The sequence below is a fragment of the Anomaloglossus baeobatrachus genome, chromosome 3 (assembly GCF_048569485.1).
Source record: "Anomaloglossus baeobatrachus isolate aAnoBae1 chromosome 3, aAnoBae1.hap1, whole genome shotgun sequence".
Classification (NCBI taxonomy): Eukaryota; Metazoa; Chordata; class Amphibia; order Anura; family Aromobatidae; genus Anomaloglossus; species Anomaloglossus baeobatrachus.
Genome location: NC_134355.1, coordinates 566,029,922 through 566,043,074, shown reverse-complemented (window position 1 = coordinate 566,043,074; position 13,153 = coordinate 566,029,922). Strand labels below are relative to the sequence as shown.

Genomic DNA, 13,153 nt, shown 5'->3' with positions numbered 1-13,153 from the left:
GTACCCCGAGACCAGCGTGATGTAGCGGCAGAGAGCTGTGCCACTTGCTGGAATGCTTGGTGTAGTTTTGTTAAAATCACTGTTTTTCTTTGTTCTAGATGTAGCAGTGCTCAAATTACTGAGCTGAGTATAAAGGTACCGTCACACTAAGCGACGCTCCAGCGATCCCACCAGCAACCTGACCTGGCAGGGATCGCTGGAGCGTCGCTACACGGGTTGCTGGTGAGCTGTCACACAGGCAGATCTCACCAGCAACCAGTGACCAGCCCCCAGCCTGCAGCGACACGTGGAAGCGATGCTGCGCTTGGTAACTAAGGTAAATATCGGGTAACCAACCCGATATTTACCTTGGTTACCAGCGCACACCGCTTAGCGCTGGCTCCCTGCACTCCTAGCCAGAGTACACATCGGGTTAATTACCCAATGTGTAGTCTGGCTATGTGTGCAGGGAGCAAGGAGCCGGCACAGACAGTGTGAGAGCGGCGGACGCTGGTAACGAAGGTAAATATCTGGTAACCAAGGAAAGGGCTTCTTGGTTACCCGATGTTTACCGTGGTTACCAGCGTCCGCAGAAGTCGGCTCCTGCTCACTGCACATTCAGTTGTTGCTCTCTCGCTGTCACACACAGCGATGTGTGCTTCACAACACAACAACTAAAAAATGGTCCAGGACATTCAGCAACAACCAGCGACCTCACAGCAGGGGCCAGGTTGTTGCTGGATGTCACACACAGCAACATCGCTAGCAACATCGCTGTTGCATCACAAAAGTCATGCCTCAGCAGCGATGTTGCTAGTGATGTTGCTTACTGAGACGTGGCCTTAACCCCGGCCATCACTGACTGGCAGCTTCTTGTGTACACTGTGAATTGTCAGCAAACCGCTAATCAGTGATGGGGCAGGATTACACAGATTAGCCTGACTGCTCTGCACATGACACCTAGCCTTGTAGTGATAATCTTCTGCTGATAAAACACTGATTGTTTTGAAGCTGCAGCACACATCCTAGTAAATGACACACCGCTGGAATCAGGCTCTCTTGCCCTATATTGTCCTGTTCTCAGATTAAATAGCAAAAACCTGCTGAACGATTCCCTTTAAGAGGAAAATTGCTGTGTCCTTAGCTACCATAGGAGCTGATCTCTGACCCTGTAGCAAACCTCATCGTCTGCAGACAGTTGTTTCAGGGTTATCCTTGCAGAGCATGATTCGGGGGCTAGACTTAACCGTCCAGGCCTGGGTGGCTGAAATCCAGGTAACCTTATCCATGTGACCATTTTACCTAAATGAAATAAACCAGAACGTATACACATTTAGGTTATTTAGGAAATGTTGAGAGTTTTAATTTTACAGTTTGTCTTTAAACCAACATCCACATTAATTTCCGCATCTTTCGGGCGCACATATTTATGTGAATATTTGGATCCAATGTATCAAAAACTAAAATGAATACTAAAAATATTCATGTATACATTGTCACATGTCCTCTACCTTGGCGTGGTTGTCATGCTCCATTATTATGCTCCTTTTTTTATTTTAGAAGATCTATATCAGACTTTTCTGCTCTATTCTAACCCAAATATTGTGCCTTTTCACTAAACAGTGAAGCCAAAGCTACTAATGAGATTATCCCATCCCTCTCACCCTCCAGCCATCCTCTCGCTCCTCTGACCAGCAACCAAGAATCCATTAAATACTACATTCTATAGAATAAAGCAGCTCTCCGGTGTATTGTTCAGGTTGGGTTAGGCTATGTTCACATTTCCGTTTTTTGCATTAGTCACCTGCGTTGCTTAACGCTTGTGACTGATGTGTTGTACAACGGGTGACAACACATGGAATTTCTTGTCATGAGAAAGCGGATTCCGTTGAGAGAGAGAACAGTCAGCTGATCTCTCTGAAAAGCCGGCCGCCGGGCGGTCATTTCAGTATAAAACCTGCGTGGAGGGGAGGGGGGAGGAACTGATTTTACATGATTTCGGACGTTCTGCTGGGCATGCTCAGTAAAACGTGACGGATTCCTGCACTGGAATCCGTTGCGTGACGCAGGATAACGGAATCCTGCATCATAGACTTACATTATGCCTCCTGACGGATTCCAACGGAATCCTGCGGGGTGCGTTTTTTTGCCACAACAAAAAATGTTGCATGCTTCGTCCCTCCCGCCCGACTGTCAGTAAACGACTGATGCACCGCGTGACGGATGCAACGCAGAGTCATCAGTCACAATCTGCTGCTCATACAAGTTTATGGGAAACAACGGAATCCGCCAAACAAATTGCGTTGTTTATCAGAGCGGCGGATTGTGACTGATACTAAACAATGGAAATGTGAACATAGCCTTACACAGTGACTTTGGCAGCAATAAAGCTCACTATATAGCTGCTACATCACAGCGCAATACAAGGTTAATGGGGTCGCAATGAACCCTTAGGGGTGCTTCACACATAGCGAGATCGCTAGCGAGATTGCTGCTGAGTCACGGTTTTTGTGACGCAGCAGTGACCTCATTAGCGATCTCGCTGTGTGTGACACTGAGCAGCGATCTGGCCTCTGCTGTGAGGTCGCTGCTTGTTACACACTGCTCTGGTTAATTTTTTTGACGTTTGTCTCCCGCTGTGAAGCACACATCGCTGTGTTTGACAGCGAGAGAACAACGATCTGAATGTGCAGGAACCAGGAGCCGGCGTCTGGCAGCCTGCGGTAAGCTGTAACCAACGTAAATATCGGGTAACCAAGCGAAGCCCTTTTCTTGGTTACCTGATATTTACCTTCATTACCAGCATCCGCTGCTCTCACACTGTCAGTGCCGGCTCCCTGCACACGTAGCCGGAGTACACATCAGGTAAATAAGCAAATGTTTGCTTATTAACCCGATGTGTACTGTGGTTAGGAGTGCAGGTAGCCAACGCTAAGTGGTGTGCGCTGGTAACCAACGTAAATATCGGGTAACCAAGCCCTTGGTTACCTGATATTTACCTTAGTTACCAAGTGCAGCGTCGCTTCCACGCGTCGCTGCTGGCAGGGGGCTGGTCACTGGTCGCTGGTGAGATCTGCCTGATTGACAGCTCACCAGCGACCATGTAGCGACGCAGCAGCGATCCTGACCAGGTCAGATCGCTGGTGGGATCGCTGGTGCGTCGCTAAAGTGTGACGGTATCCTTAGGGAACTGTAATCTCAACAATCAAGTCCCAAAAAATCCGACCCTATTGGATATTTTCAATTTATATGTTGCAGTCGCGGAACCCTAGAGTCCACAAACTGATCCATTAGAATGGATTTACTAATGTGTTTGGGCATAAAGCTTGGCGAAAAATGGACCTAACTGTGGGGAAATTTGATGCATAATATTACATCATGTTTTACAGCTATTTGTTTTTTAGATACTTTCATCGTTTCATAGTGTTTAAGGTTGAAGGTAGACTTAAGTCCATCGAGTTCAACCCATGACCTAATTTAACATGTTGATCCAGAGGAAGGCAAAAACCCCCATGGGGCAGACAGTAAGCGCCACACTAGGGGAAAAAATTCCTTCCTGACTCCACATATGGCAATCAGACAATTTCTCTGGATCAGCGCCCCATTGTGCACTTCCTTCAAGGGACAATGTGATGAACCATTCAGGGGAAATGGCCTAAATAAAATTTGGACGCAGGAAAGTGTTTTGGTGTAAAGCAAACAGTAGATAGTTTAAAACGAGAATAAAATATCTAAAGGTGCAAATGTATCATCCCCCATGAGCCACTTTTTAAGACGGTCCTTTGTAAAGCTGGATTTACACTGCCTACATTTTGCGGATGGGTGCAGTTCCCATACACACCGAACAATCAGTAACAGGTCCCTGTGCGCATAGTCTCTTACTGCTCATTGTTGTGCGTCCCGGTTTGTTTTTTGGTTTTTTTTTGGTGCAATTCATTATAAATGTATCTAAACTGATTTTTCCACCAAAAAGATGCTGCAGCCAGAATCTGGCACCCCACCAGTAGTAATGGTGCCCAGTGTATCAGGTTTGCAGAGCAGTGACATGTTATTTTTCCGGGTTAGACATGATCTATAATACGCGGTTGTATTTTATGCTTTCAGGTCCCTATGAGTCGAGAATGCACACGTGAGGTCATGAAGCTGATGTATTGTCCTCTCTGTCGCGGCCACTCCAATATAAAGCTGTGTGACAATTACTGCTGGAACGTCATGCAAGGATGTCTGGCTAATCAAGCGGATTTAGACCCGGAGTGGAGGAATCTGATTGGTGAGTGCAGTGGTCAGACATCTAGATGAGCAGGTGACAGCCGCCCGGCTTTTACTCCATCCCATAATTGTAATAAGACTTGAGCGAGTCATAAACGGTCAAATATTTTGTGATTGTATGATGGTCAAGGTGAGAAATGGATAGTATATGCATTATCAGAACATGTTGGGAAATATTTATTTTTTTTACAATTTGTTTATTAAGTAACAGAGATAAACCAGGTAAAAATAAGGATATGTACAATGCTCACATGTGAAACTGTAGAAGTATTCTGTAATGAGATACACATGTTCCTGGTACCTAGGGTGCATATGCACCTTAATGAGACACAGAGAACAAAAGAAGGAAACATAGAATACATAATAACAATATCACAGTGACCATTTCTGCCATAGGCACCAATCAAGGAGCATTCACCGTTAATATCAGACCATAATATACATATTTACTAAAATATAAGCGCAAACGGGCAATCCAGTTATTACACTTAGGCGAATAGCGAATCAGAGGAGAGGAATTCCACATCTCCCAAACCTTATATTTTTCAGGGCAACCTCTATTTTGATACACTGTCCATTCATAGGGGAGCACCGCATTTACTAGCTCCACCCATGCATGCATCGTCGGGGGGGGGGGGGGAACTGCCCATCCATCCATCCATCGCAGGGCAATAAGTTTCCTGGCCATAAATAGGGATTCCCGAAGAAATATTTTGTTGTGATGAGACCAGATTCCCTTGTCCAAGACTCCAAACAGGCAGAGTAGTGGATCAAGAGGTATAGGGAAGGAGGCCAGGGAGGACAGAAGCGTTACCACCTCACGCCAAAAGCCAGCGATTACCGAGCAGCCCCAGATCATATGGACGAAGCCTGCGTCCTCCCCATAACACCACGGACACTCTGACGTCTCTAGGCGTTGTATCTTAAACAACCTCAGTGGGGTGAGATATGCCTAGTGTACTATATAGACTTGTATCATTTTGTTGTTAACTGACGGGGAGACCTTAGAGGCGATTCCAAGACTTCCTCCCAGTCATCCTCCAGCATATTCAGAACCAGCAACACCCACTTTTCTTTAACTGCCAAAGGTTGGAATTCATTCCCCACAGACTCTAGGTATGTATACAAAGATGAGATCAATCCTTTTGGGCCATGGGACATGTTGGGCAATACTTTAGTAATCATATGGCCCATCTTTCTATTCACAGAGTAGTGAGTGATTGCACCATGGTACATGGGTGGCATCAGAAAAGGAGCTGTCCCACAAACTGAGACGTCACCTCATGTATTAGGCTGGTCACATATGCACACTACCACACCAATCATTGTCTATGGGACTGATGGAGAAAGTAGATTGCTGCGCTTGGCATTCTTTCAGTCGCATAGACAATGAATAGAGTGGAGGTGTGCATGCATGGCCATCACTCTAATAAGACATGGAACTAGGAAACCCCATTTATGTTTTTAAATGAAGTTATGTAAGACAGAATAAAATTCAGGAAAGTAAGATCAGCATTTTTCGGCCTGTCGTGTAGTCTTGCCTCTCTTTTGGCTTCTTTTCAGGTCACTTGAAACCTCATTACTCCATTCTAATTAGAATCCCATGGGCGACGCATGTAGTTATTATGACCCATGATTAGGTCTGGAGTTCGCATTTCTCCCAATCAATCAGAATAAAATTAACACTCAGACCTTTTTCCAGATCCTTGAACTAAAATCCGTGAATCAAAATAGCTGGTGCGTGCTTGACCAGTGTTATGGTGTGAACACAGTCATGGCGGTGTACCCAGCGCCTGGAGACGTACTGTATATGTTAATATATGGAACGCTGTGCTGAGACCATGGGATCTGGGATCATTATTCTGACCTACATTAATGGCTAGGAAACCTCATGGTCACAATTGATTACACATTACAGAGATGCTTTCTCAGCACATTGACCTTTGTACATTTGTATTCTTGTTTTTTACAATTTATAATATAAAATATGGCCTTCATCTTCTAAGAATAGTAACCGTACAGAAAAGCGAATATTGCAGACGAGCAGGTTACATCGGCTTGTTCTCTCTTTGTAAATTGTCCTTCATATCATAATATTGATCGATTTGCTCTTGTATATATTAGTCTGACCAGGTAATAAGAGATTGTTGGGTCCAAGGAGGCAAATCGAGATAACAAAAAGAAGTTGAGTAAGTTAAGTGATGGAATAATGGTGGCTGTCTCTCCTTACCTCTTGTAGAATCCTTATTGCTGGTGGCCGGCAAGTTTAATGGAGTTTCTGGTGTGGAGAACATTGTGGGAACTATTCACACAAAGATCTCTGAGGCCATAACCCATATGCAGGAGAACAAGGAGGTCATAACAAATAAGGTAAATGCTGAGCATTGATGTAATCTGAAGTCCATACTTGACAGAAAATGGACATGATATGATAGACGTTCCTGAGCTCCTTGTATCCCATCCTATGCATATCTTCCTACCTACCATGCACCAGGCCAGTGTTTTAGAAGGGTCAAAGTGCCAGAAATTATTCTGATGGACTTACTTCCCCATGAGTAAATTGTATTAACTACAGCGAAACGTGCGTTGGAGGCATTTCCTTGCTGGGCTTCTTCACCCATTATTCCCAGTCTCCCTTTCCACAGGTATGTGTACATAGTCGCATTGCTGCAGACATATCCGGGACACTATTTTTTACCTATGGGATCTTTTCCCTCTTTGGCAGACTGGGTCTGTTTTACTAGTATTGCTTAGCACTTTAATTTGGGTTAATAGCATCTTCCCCTTTATAGGCATATATTGTGGCACTTTAATTATAATTATTTTTGGGAAATTATTTTAGATCTTTAACGCCTTGTGCTCTTTACGTCCTTTTTGTCTATCCTTCCTCCTCACACTTGTTATTCTGTCATCCTGTGATTTTAAGATTTATATTGTTACAAAAAAGGTTTTTATATCTTGTACTTTACAAACCTTGTCCTCCTTTATATTCATGCTTCAAATACAGTTGATACTGAACACGGCAGTCAGTACGGTGTGACTCTTGGTTCATTATTCTATGTATGACTTTAATGGTGCATATATTGATAGATTATTCTGATGGGACATATTCTCAAATTTGCTTAACGTTTTATACCCATCTTAGACATTAATGGCATATCTACTGGACACGCCATAAATGTCCAATAGGCGCATGTCCTACCTTTTACAATAAGGATCCGCAACCCTCAGCTTTATTAATAGTAACTTTAAAGTTGGCCTTGTATATGCTGCTCCTTACATCCAATTTTATTGGATTTCAGCAGCCGAGCATGGCTTGCTAATATCGCACAGAGGTACCACAGTGATTTGCCATTGGTTGGTCAGAGGTCTAGTTGATAGGACAGTGGTTGGTTAATTTGCCCATTATCCTTATTCTTTACATTAAATGTCATCATGGTCTGTTTTACGTTCTGCAGGTGTTAAAAAGTTGTGGAAATCCCAAAAAGGTTAACAAAGGTTCCAAGGCAGAGGAGAGAAAGAGAAAAGGAAAAGCAGCTTCAGAAGATAAATCCACAATTCCTAGCATGGACAACCTGGTAAGTGACGTAGACCCAGACTGAAGGAGCCAACAGTAACAAAAAAGAAAGAGAAGTCGTGAGTGTTTTAAGGTTCAGAACAGTGATGGCTGTGCACACAATGTGTTATTGACGTATCGCACTCGTACCCATATTATTCTATGACCTGTGCACACTGTTCCCACCGACCGAGTGGTCCGAGGTGACATGTCCGATAATGATCGGCAATGCAACTCTATGGGTCCATGGAAAACATTGGACTGCACCCTGGTGTCATACTGTTGCTGTCCAATTTTCACGGACTGATTAAATGGAGAAACCTTTTTTTTTTTTTTTTTTACTTTTTTATCCAAATGCAAATTTTTTAAACAAGAAAAACTGAAATATCACATGGTCATAAGTATTCAGACCCTTTGCTCAGTAGTGAGCATCCTTTTGAGCTAGTACAGTCATGAGTCTTCTTGGGATTCTGGATTTGGGGATCCTCTGCTATTTTTCCTTGCAGATCCTCTCCAGTTCCATCAGGTGGATGGTGAACGTTGGAGGACAGCCATTTTCAGGTCTCTCTAAAGATGCTCAATTGGGTTTAGGTCAGGGCTCTGGCTGGGCCAGTGAAGAATGGTCACAGAGCTGTTCTGAAGCCACTACTTTGTTATTTTAGCTGTGTGCTTAGGGTCATTGTCTTGTTGGAAGATGAACCTTCAGCCAAGTCTGAGGACCAGAGCACTCTGGAGGTTTTCTTCCAGGATATCTCTGTACTTTGCCGCATTCATCTTTCCTTCAGTTGCAACCAGTTGTCCTGCCCCTGCAGCTGAAAAACACCCCCATAGCATGATGCTGCCACCACCATGTTTCACTGTTGGGATTGTATTGGGCAGGTGATAAGCAGTGCCTGGTTTTCTCCACACATACCGCTTAGAATTATCACCAAAAAGTTCTATCTTCATCTCATCAGACCAGAGAATCTTATTTCTCATAGTCTGGGAGTCTTTCATGTGTTTTTTGCAGGCTTTCATATGTCTTGCACTGAGGAGAGGCTTCTGTTGGGCCACTCTGCCATAAAGGCCCGACTGGTGGAGGGCTTCAGTAATAGTTGACTTTGTGGAACTTTCTCCCATCTCCCTACTGCATCTCTGGAGCTCAGTCATAGTGATCTCGGGGTTCTTCTTTACCTCTCTCACCAAGGCTCTTCTCCCATGATTGCTCAGTTTCTATTGGCCGGCTGCCGCGTGACTTCGATATGACGCTGAACGTCTCACCCACTCCAGGAAGTGGACGTTCGCCGCCCACATCGAGGTCGTATGGACGGGTAAGTACGTGTGACGGGGGTTAATCGTTTGTGCGGCACGTTCAACAAATTGAACGTGCCACACATACGATGGGGGCGTGTAAAGCAGGCTTTAAGCTGGTGTGGAAAAAAAACGTAACGTAAGAATGCTTTAAAAAATAAAAGTGTTAATAGTTTACTTTTATAAATTAACAAACTGGAAAATGAATGAACAAAAGCGAAATCTAAATCACATCAATATTTGGTCTGACCGTTCTTTGCCTTCAAAACACCATCAGTTCTTAAAGCTACTCTTGCACACAGATCTTGAAGGAATTTGGCAGGGAGATTTGATACAAATATCTTGGAGAACTAACCGCAGAGCTTCTTTGTATGAGGCTTGTACAAATCCTGTCTCTTCATGTAACCCCAGACAGACTCGATGATGTTAAAATCAGAGATAGGAGCCAAATCATCACTTCCAGTTCTCCAAGATGTTTGGAACAACCTGGCTGCGATTTCCTTCAAAAACTGTGTCTTCAAAACCACATCTGCTCTTCCATGTACACTTGCACAAAGGGCAATAACACTAAATATCGATTAGATTTAGATATTTTTTTTGTGCATTCAGTTTTGGATTTTGATGATTAAAAGTAAACTTGGTATATATATACTTGGTGTATATATATGTAAACACAATGGTGTGGAGAGGTGTTTGCCCCCTTCCTGATTTCCTATTCTTTTGCATGCTTGTCACACTTAAATGTTTCAGATCACCAAACAAATTTAAATATTAGACAAAGATAACACAAGTAAACACACAATACAGTTTATAAATGAAGGTCTTTATTATTAAGGGAAAAAGAAATCCAAACCTACAGGCCCCAGTGTGGAAGAGTGATTTCCCCCTAAACCTAACTACTGGTTGGGCCACCCTTAGCAGCAACAACTGCAATCAAGTGTTTGTGATAACTGGCAATGAGTCTTTTACAACACTCTTGAGAAATCTTGACCCACTCAACTTTGCAGAATTGTTGTAATTCTGCCACATAGGAGGGTTTCTGAGCATGAACTGCCTTTTTAAGGTCATACACAGCATCACAATTAGATTAATTTCAGGACTTTGACTGGGCCACTACAAAGTCTTAATTTTTTTTTCTTAAACCATTCAGAGGTGGACTTGCTGGTGTGTTTTGGATCATTGTCCTGCTACATAACCCAAGTGCGCTTCAGCTTGAGGTCACAAACAGATGGCTGGACATTCTCCTTCAGGATTTTTTGGTAGACCGCAGAATTCATGGGTCCATTTACCACAGCAAGCCTTCCAGGTCCTGAAGCAGCAGAACAGCTCCAGACCATCACACTACCACCACTATATCTTAATATTTTACTGTTGGTATGATGATCCTTTTATGAAATGCTGTTACTTCTCCGTCAGATGTAATGGGACAAACACCTTCCAAAAAGTTCAACGTTTGTCTCGTGTGTCCACATAGTATTGTCCCAAACGTCTTGGGGATGATCAAGATGTTTTCTAGCAAAACTGAGACGACCCTTTATGTTCTTTTTGGTCAGCAGTGGTTTTTGACTTGGAACTCTGTCATGCAGGCCATTTTTCCCAGTCTCTTTGTTATGATGGAGTCATGAACAACACTGACCTTTACTGAGGCACGTTCTTTTGGATGTTGTTGTGGGGTCGTTTGTAACCTCTTTGATGAGTCATCGCTATTCAAAGACAAAAAGACAGCCGTTTTGCGCTGTGGCTAGCGCTTTGACGAGTCCACTCGAAACGGCTGTCGTCAGTCTGCCGTCTCCGCACCTCCCCCTCCACTCCAGTATATGTTGTCTGCTGTAAATACAGATTAAAAGTTTTCCAACCACCAGGTTGAGCTGCCGCTTCATTCTCCTTCTTGGATTATCTTGAGTCATCTCTATTGTCTTCGGGTAATTTCTGACTTCTAGCCACTCCTGGAAAGGTCCACCACTGTTCCATGTTTTCACAATTTCTGAATAATGACTCACTGTGGTTCGCTGGAGTCCCAAAGCTTTAGCAATGGCTTTATAACCTTTTTCCAGACTGATAGATCTCAATTGCTTTCTCATTGGTTCCTGAATTTTTTTGGATTGCATGATGTCTAGCTTTTGAGGATCTTTTGGTCTATTTCACTTTGTCAGGCAGGTCCTATTTAAGTGATTGAGAACTGGTGTGGCAGTAATTAGGCCTGGGTTTGGCTAGGAAAATTGAACTCTGCTTCCCAAAGATGTGACAAACGACAGTTAATTTATGTTTTCAGGGGAAAGGGGCAATCATTTTTTCACAAAGGGCCCTGTAGGTTTGGACTTCTTTTTCCCTTAATAATAAAGACCTTTATTTATAAACTGCATTTTGTGTCTACTTGTTTTATCTTTGTCTAATATTTAAATTTGTTTGGTTTATCTGAAACCTTTAGGCTAGGTTCGCACACTGCGTCTTTTTGACGCTGCGTTTTTGTGCGTTTTTGGCCGCTAAAAACGCACCTGCGTCGAAAAAACGCATAAAAAAACGCATGCGTTTTTGCCGCGATTTGGTGCGTTTTGCTGCGTTTTTGATCTCTGTCTTTTGCTGCGTTTTTCCAATGCATTGCATGGGGGGAAAACGCAGAAAAACGCAGGAAAGAACTGACATGTCCATTTTTTTTTTTTTTAACTCAAAAACGCAGGTAAAAAAAACAGATGTGTGCGGACAGCAAAAATGAAAACTCATAGACTTTGCTGGGGAAGCAAAGTCCTGCAGTTTTGAGGCCAAAAACGCTCCCGAAAAACTCGCAAAAACGCCGCGAAAAACGCACTGTGCGCACATAGCCTTAAGTGTGACAAACATGCAAAAGAATAAGAAATCAGCAAGGGGGCAAACACTTTTTCACACCACTGTATATATGAGAGAGAGAGAGACAGGGAGAGATCACATCTTTTAAGGCTTAATATCTAATTGTTGATCCATGGAAGGATTTCTGTTCATTTCCAGCTGACAAGCTCAATTTCCTAAAATGCACCTAAACCCTAGTGTAACAATTTTAAAATCTATTCTAGAAAATCCTCCTGTCTGCGCATAGTCTTGCTCATTAGTAGAGAATGCTGATGACATGTAGCTCCTGTGATCGGAGTTTATTTCCAAACTTAAATCCAACCCATAACTTATGCTAAAGACGGGCCAAAATCAGTTGTACGCGGCAGAGACTGAACCCTGTTTTGGTTTAGTTGTAGCCGCAGTCTATTGTTCTGTTATTTTTGGCTTCTAGATAGCTGATCAGTGCAGAATACTTCGCACTGACACTTTATGGCTTACTGAGGACATGTTAATAACTGACAGACTGTACATTATAAAATAATTATTATTATAAGCTTATTCCCAAGTGTTCCCCACCCAGAGCCAAGATTTAAAGGGCAAATTACTATGTGCTGAAAATTGGGCACAAATACAAAGCAGTAAGATGTATTTTGGAGGCGCTTTAAATTCTGTTGCTGGTTACATACTTCATAGTGATTTGTTCAAAAATCTTAGAAATGTTTTTGATGTTTGATTTCTGACTTCTCAGAAGTGATCAGACAAGCTGTGTGCCTGGAATTGTGCTCGCGGAATGTGTAACTTGTGCCTTACATCAGAATCCCCCATTTGTTTGGTATTAGTGAAACTAAACAGCAGAATGTGCCAGGGACCATGTGTCACTCTGTCAGGGCAACTGAGAGGATCCTCGAGCACTGTGCACATGTGGCCTCCTGCTGAATCCATGTGGACCAATAATGATTGTTTCCCTTTAAGAAAAAAGGATGGTAATTATAAATAAGAATAATCTTATAGATCACACATTGCACACAACTCTTAGGGTACTTTCACACTTGCGTTCCGTTAACGCACTGCGCTATTCTCCATAGACTTGCATGGACGACGCACTGTAACGCAAGTGTCAGCATTGCATCCGCTGGACAACGCAGCGTCGTTATTTTGACGCTGCGCCGGGCGGGAGGAACGCAGCATATAACTTTTTTTGAGCAGCGCAATCCGTTGGATTTCACTGTGCATACCCTCTCTGGCTCCCTGCAC

At 43.2% G+C, this 13,153-nt stretch overlaps 1 protein-coding gene across 1 annotated transcript in view; it reads left to right on the top strand.

Moving 5' to 3' along the window:
• The window catches only part of GPC1 (glypican 1), a 135,643-nt gene that overhangs the window by 113,920 nt on the left and 8,570 nt on the right, over window positions 1–13,153 (top strand). Inside the window, exons 4-6 of the mRNA XM_075340925.1 lie at window positions 4,084–4,249; window positions 6,488–6,618; window positions 7,707–7,826. Of these exons, the coding sequence (XP_075197040.1) occupies window positions 4,084–4,249; window positions 6,488–6,618; window positions 7,707–7,826 (417 nt within the window). The remainder of the gene's footprint in view (window positions 1–4,083; window positions 4,250–6,487; window positions 6,619–7,706; window positions 7,827–13,153) is intronic.